The 6711-nt window shown below is 50.3% G+C and overlaps 2 protein-coding genes across 2 annotated transcripts; both read right to left on the bottom strand.

Moving 5' to 3' along the window:
* Positions 1-435: 435 nt before the first annotated feature.
* On the bottom strand, positions 436-3861 carry TEOVI_000071700 (uncharacterized protein; the record flags this gene model as incomplete). Its single annotated transcript, XM_067224077.1, has 1 exon — positions 436-3861. The coding sequence occupies one exon, from the start codon at positions 3859-3861 to the stop codon at positions 436-438; it is 3426 nt and encodes a 1141-aa protein (XP_067080178.1).
* Positions 3862-5166: 1305 nt separating this feature from the next.
* TEOVI_000071600 (zinc finger domain, LSD1 subclass, putative) lies at positions 5167-5532 on the bottom strand (the record flags this gene model as incomplete). The annotated part of the gene is made up of 1 exon (XM_067224076.1): positions 5167-5532. The coding sequence occupies one exon, from the start codon at positions 5530-5532 to the stop codon at positions 5167-5169; it is 366 nt and encodes a 121-aa protein (XP_067080177.1).
* Between the last annotated feature and the right edge of the window lie 1179 nt (positions 5533-6711).

Below are 6711 nucleotides of genomic sequence, written 5' to 3'. Positions count from 1 at the left end.
TTTTTTTTTTTGATAACAAGCGAAAACGAAATAAAACGGAGGGGGGAAAGGGGGGAAAGGCAAGATAAACCATGGTGACAAAGACCACCTCTACGCTTGTACAACAACCTTTGTGACATGTACCCCTCCCTGCTTGTCTCACATTCGGTACTCCGTCTGATTTTTTTTTAAGAAAAAAGATTAAATTTAACCTTGAATAAGGAAAACTGATGTGTTCAGAGTAGCCTCCTTGGGGTTATACATCATTTTAACCTCCCCTTCCCCGTTGCCTCACTCAATTACAACCTTCACCGACGCTTCGGCTCGATCCCGATACGGATGGTTTCATACACCACTCCTCGCACAAAAATCAACATTAGACGAACAGACAAAGAAGTACAGCGTCAGCACTAGAAGGGAAACGGAGGAAATATATTAAACATGCAGTCCTCGCCTTCATACAAACTTAAGGGCACCACCGCCACAATCAAACTCAAAAGCAGGGAAAAGTGGCTGTGAGAGATCCACTCCACCAAAGGCTACGCCACAATCCGCGTCGCCGCACTTAAAGCGGATCGTTCGTGCAGCCATGTCCAACACACAAGTAACTTCCCCATTCACCTCTATGGAGTTTGAGCGCGCGAAAGGGGAGTACGGTAAATCCGCAATGCCTAATCGGGGGCAGTACAGCGTCCCACGACCCAAATGAAGCCAGTAACTATTCGAGTACGATAAGTGATTAAGCGCTGGCGCAAACACCTCAAGAGGTAAGCGACGGTCCGAAAACCCCATCAGGACGTTACCGCATGGGGCAACAACGCGCACGGTATAGGTGAAACAGAGTGGAGAGGGCAGTGATGATGATAATGATGATAACGCACAGGGACTCACGGAAAAACTTTGGTGATCGAGAGCACCTAACGCTGAGCAGGACATGATATCGACAACGGGGGGCAGAGGCAAACGGCGAATACTTCTACCTTCCTCCGCCAGCTCAAGTCGACCACCCACTGCGGCAAATGTATGACGCGGCTGCGCATCATCCGCGCACGGCGGCCTGGGGGATTGTAGGAATGATCGTGGGTACCACAACTGCTTCAACAGCTCATACGGTCTTCGTGAAGATGGCGTTAAATGCCCTTCGAGTAGCATCGTGGCCACCAGGGGGCAGCAGAAACCGCTTGATCGTGTAGATGTTTGGACAGTTACTTCATTTTTGGTAGGGGAAGCCAATTTACCGACATAACCAACAGCTGACAGCACCTCCATTCCCTCTTTCAGTGCCGATGTCAACGAGTAAATAAGAAGGCCCCCGCTCAAACCACTGCAAGTAGATGACCCAGAGAGCGCCGGTGGAGCCGCGGTTGCATTTCTTTTTTCCTCCATGTCCTGTACGATGAACCGCAGCGCTCCCAGCTGCTGCCGCAGAGACCCCTCCAGCCGCTTATCCACACGCCGGGGTATCCTTTCAGGGACTCCTTGGCAAGATAGCCAGTCAAAGTACGGCAGTACAACGTTTAGCGCAGACACAGCATCGAGAAGCTTCACCACACAGTTTCCAGCAGGAGTTTTCTCCGCCCTCCGTGTCACCGCATCCTCCGTTACGATCGAATTGGTCAAAGTCAGTCGCTGGCTCCCCCCGGCCTGCAGTTGTTCTCCTTGTTGCTGTGGTACCACTTGCCTATTAACGAGTGAGAGTGCTTCTATAGCCTCAGTTACCCTTGTCTCCAACTCGTGCAAGTGTGATTCCAAATGGCCTTCCAAATGCTTGAAAAGCTCCGGTGCGACTGCCCCCGGACGAACACTGATCGGCTTCAGCAGTGGAGCAGACTCTACATTCCTCTGCGCAACACTATGCTCTATGCGAGATACTGAACAGTCTTGAGGGCTCAAAGCATGTGACGTCGCGACGCTACGTTCATTCGGAGACTCTTCCTCACTTTCACCAGCATTTTTACGGGAAAGGCGAAACTGACATTGCCCTTCCTTAGGTTCTTCACAGTAGTCACGAGGGCTGCTACGATGAGCCCGTTCGCCATCCTTGTTAACACCCACACACTGCTCTAACGATAAGTTCATGCGCTCGCCCCTCGCCGTGGCGTTGCCGTCGCGCAGTGATAAACCCCGCTGTTGACGTTGTTTCTTCCGGTCTTCTGCTTGGGGTTGCGGCTGGTCCAGCTCGCTCTGCATGTCGTGAGGCACTGACGACAAATGATGCTGTTCCTGCTGTGCGACTGTCAGAGTCATGAGTAGCCCCGCCACTTCTGAACTTGTTTGCCGCAGAAATGCCTCTGCCTGCCGTCCGAGTGTAAGCTCCTCTTGCAGGCGCTGACGAGAAGCTGCCAGGTCTGCACACCTTACCTCTGCCCCCAGAAGTAGTTTTCCCTCTTGTAACGCATCTAGAGTTTGCCGAAGCCTCGATGCTTCCGCCTGATGTGCCTCAAAAGTTATGGACATGGCCACACGCTCTCGAAGCACCAGTTGCTGGAGTTCGCGGCACTGCTTTCGGTGTGCATCCGCTTCCTGCCTTAGATAGCTCGTGGTGGCAGCGGTAGAAGCATCCCTTGCAACTAATACCGCTTCGTATCTCCCCGCTTGGTCGACGATCTCCTGTACCTTTTCCCTGTAAGAATGTTGAAGCTCTTCGCACATCGACTGAGAGTGCTGCAACAACTTCGCCTGCGTCTCCGCAGCTTTCGCACCTTCAATGAGTTCCTTTTCTATTGTACATGCTACCTCCCGTAGGCGGCGCTCCACTTCGGTAATTCGTTCGTCTGAGAGCCAATGACCTTGCAACTCGCAAGACAGTTGTTCTTCCTGCTCCCCTTGCGGTCCCTGCGAGTCATTCGGCTCACATGGAGCCTCCTGATGTCGGGTGGCGGGGACGCCACGGTTCTCTTCGTCTAGCGTTGTCATCGTTGTTCCTAGCCCCTCGGTATATTCTTTTTGGTCAGCTCCCACCTCCCCATTCCCCACAACAGGGGCAGTGTTCTCCAACTGCAATTGCTTTACATCCACCCGCCGATCGCTCAGCTGCAGTTCCTCCGCCACTCTACGGTTCGGTGCCGCTGTGCATGCAAGAGTTTGCTGGGTGGCAGATAATTGCTCCTCCAGCACTTGTATCCGTTCTGCATTGGTGCGAGCCTCTCTAAGAGCTTTAGCCTCCGCCTCTTGGACCCCCTGCAGCTCACGCTCCATAATCCGCCGATCCTGCCCCCTCAGTCGCCTCTCACGTTTTGTCACCTGGCGCGTCGCAGCCACCTTATGCGCCTCGGACAGTTGTGTCCTACGGCAATTCGAGTCACCCGACGGCCATTCAAGCGGTAACTGCCGTGGGGTGAGCGGTTGCTCCTGGAGTTGTGTTTCAAACTGCTGTTTTTGTGGCTGGTGTGGCGGTGGGCCACAAATTGCGCTTTCTCGCCGTGGTGTCGCCCTGACAACTCGCTGAGATACAGAGCAACCGCCTGTGAGACTTCTCGGTTGCTTCTGGAGGGCCTGCACGCGGAGTTTCTTCCATGACTCGAGCTGTTGAAGTTGAATTCGGCCGCGTAGGAACACCTCCTCCTCGATGCATGCCCGCTGTACAATGGCGGCTAACGCCAAACTATTGATGTTTCCGAAGCCGCTTGATTGTAATGCACGAGAAACTTTGCTTCTGCCGCTGCGGCCGCAGTCATCATCATAACCACTAACGTCTCCCGCGGAAACTTCGTACTCTCGTGCAGTATCACCGCTCCACGACCGCGCGGCAGCTGGCTCTACAGGCGCTTGACACAGGGAAGTAGCACCAACGTTACTGTTTGTGAGGCCCCACAGTGAGGATTCTGTGGAATCCTTCGACGTTCTACGGGAAGGATGGTGGAAACTAGTTGATGCCGACATATTTACCTACCGCCTCAACCACAAACGCCGTTGGGGGTGAAACGACGACCCTTATAAACGTGAAGATGTGGGGAAACCACAACTGACACGTTCTACGTTTTATCCTCGACTTTACACCCTTCCCAGGCCCAATATGTGTATGTAAGTCCGTACTTATTGTATCAGCCCTCTAACTCAGTAACGTCAAGCGTGGACGGGCACTGCTGGGTTCCTCAAATCTTCACGTATTTGCGAAGGGTCGACCTCCAGCGGGCGCCAAACGAAATGTGGAGTGCCTCGACGCCTTTTCTTCCTTTTAAGCCAAACTTTCGTCTACCAACGTTTTGGGCGCTGCGGCCAACGGCGCAACCCGCGAGTTCCGCTCTAGGGAAGAATTGATGTGAACGCAAAGATACGCCAACCGAGCGGAAAGAAAAGAAAAGGGGTAGCGATCACCGAGTCAGCTGAAGGTGTACAAAAAGTGAATGCATAGTAAGTAGGGATGAGCCCCCAAACGAATGCAGAAGTATACGTTTCTCAAGTCTCTCCAGCCGTCTCGTTAAATCGGAAAAGTGTCACGAGAGGGGAAAAGCAAATGAGTGGGGCAGCAAGATCGAGCACTCTCGAAAACTTTTCCGCGCTTCCACCGGCCCCTCACGCCACCTCCGTAAACTTGCCGCAGCAGCAGGCCCCTGAGAGTGGGAGGGAAGATATTCCCCGAAAAAAAAAATTAATCCAAAAAAAGAGCCGCAGATTTTCAATGGATGAAAGTCAGTGCGAGACGGAAGTTCGCAAGGTATTTGTGTGAACAAAAGAAAGAAAAAAAATGAAGAATAATACAATGGGAAGCAAATAGAACCGAAAGGAGCAGTGCGCACAGGCGTAATATATACAAATATACATTTCTCATTCGAGTACTCTACTTATGCGCAATCTCCTGAATATTCCACTTAGATTAAACCCATCGGTGCTACTTGCTACACCCACCATCGACCTAACTTTGCTCTTTACAACACGGTTCCCCCCTTCCCCATTCCCAGTCAGTTGTCATTGTACTCTGTTTTCGCCATTTTCTGATCTGTTTCATCCCACAGCTTTCCAGTTACTCCAGCAGCCATTTCTATGTGTTCCACTTGGGTACATTCCAACGTCATCATCCATCGTTTTCCACTTCCACTTCCACCTTCGCCTCTTCCTTTCCAATGCGCCGCACAAGCTCATTTTCCCACACTTCGCATAATAATTCGAGTAAAGCAACCACCACTACGCTGTATGCAAATATAGAGATACACATATGCACAGGTGTAGCTTCACAATACACTCACGCTAGGGGTCTTCATCATCATCGAGTTTCGTTCCGACAGCAATGCGCGGTAAAGTGCGTGACGCGCCGGCTCTCACCGGTCTCTCGATATAAACGCACTGCTCCGGAGGGAACAAACTCGACCACCCGTCACGCATGCAGGCGGGGATGCTCATAACAACACGGCACTGTGGACACATGGCTAGACTGGTATTCTGTGCTAAAATAAGCACAACACGGCATTGGACGCATGTAACGCTGAATTGACGCACATGAGTAACAGACGCGCATAGCGGACAACGGACAGAAGGTGCCCCAATGGGATACGCGAGCGTCACTTGACAACCTTGGCAAATAATCTGTCCCGTGCAGCGCGTTATGGACGGCATATCCCTTCGGCCTTGTTTGTGCTATTAGTTAATTTACAAAACGCTATCCCGTCTACGCGTCCAATCGTTTCTCTTTGTATACTCGGTTATACACCACCGTTCCCGTCCCTGCTTTCCTTTCACCGTCTTTTTTTTTTGTAATTCCCCCGTTGTCCCTGTGTTCAGGAAAATATGACGCTTAAAAGTTAGGTATAGGCATGAGTGAAGAAGAAGGGTAAATAATAGGATCAAGTGGGAAACCAGGGCAACGTTCCTCAACAGATTCCCAGACATACATGCACATAAATGAATATACATTCACTTAGAGGGGTTTGCACAAAAACAAAATATATGCGCATATGGAAATGAGAGAGAAAGTAGGTTTACACCGCGCGTTAATTGCCGCAGCCTTCCACTGAAGGTGGGAAAGAGAAAAAAGAAAATCGCTAAACTGACACAGCTGTCAGAGGAGAGGGGGGAAGCCGATGCGTTGGTCCGGTAACCTCAGAAGGTGACGAACACAATATTAAATATTTGCGAAACAAAGATAAGTGGTAATACTAACGGTGGAGAGCGAAAGCGCCAACACACAAGCACCCGTTAAAGTGACGTCTGGCTGCGCTTTGCAAAAAACAATTGCACCTAAGATAAAAAGAAGCAGTCCCCTGAAGCAGAGACCGTAATTTGAATTTAGAATACGTTCCCGCATATTCATTCATGAGTGAATAGAACGCTACTTCGGAAAAAAGAAAAAACAGAATAGGTGGGGATGGTGTAACTCCTTCACATAGCAGTTCACCAAGTAGTGCATGCTGCTCCCTACCCGAAGACGGTAGTCATTCAAAATTTCAGTTTCTATTGTAGCAGTACTGAGCAAAGAAAAAAACGGGAAAAAGGGAAATTTAAACCTCCGCAACTTCCGTGGAAACGTAGGTCTGCAATATTTTCCTGAGAGCACACCTGTGCAGAGTACCGAAATAGACTTTAAACACAAAGATTTAATTAAGAAGTAGCTGGAAAAAAAAATAATAAAGGGATGACAACGTAGAACAGAGGTCAAGCACTGAACCTTGTGTGTTTGTCTGTGTGCCGAAACGCGTTCACACACAAAAAAACGGAGAAAAACTCAATACACCAAAATTCATTATCTCCGTCGCACAAAAAAAAAAACCTCATCCAGTCGCACTGGATAAAACCAGG

Source organism: Trypanosoma equiperdum (assembly GCF_001457755.1).
Source record: "Trypanosoma equiperdum strain OVI genome assembly, contig: ctg_224, whole genome shotgun sequence".
Taxonomy (NCBI): Eukaryota; Euglenozoa; class Kinetoplastea; order Trypanosomatida; family Trypanosomatidae; genus Trypanosoma; species Trypanosoma equiperdum.
This window is presented reverse-complemented; position numbering and strand designations above follow the sequence as displayed.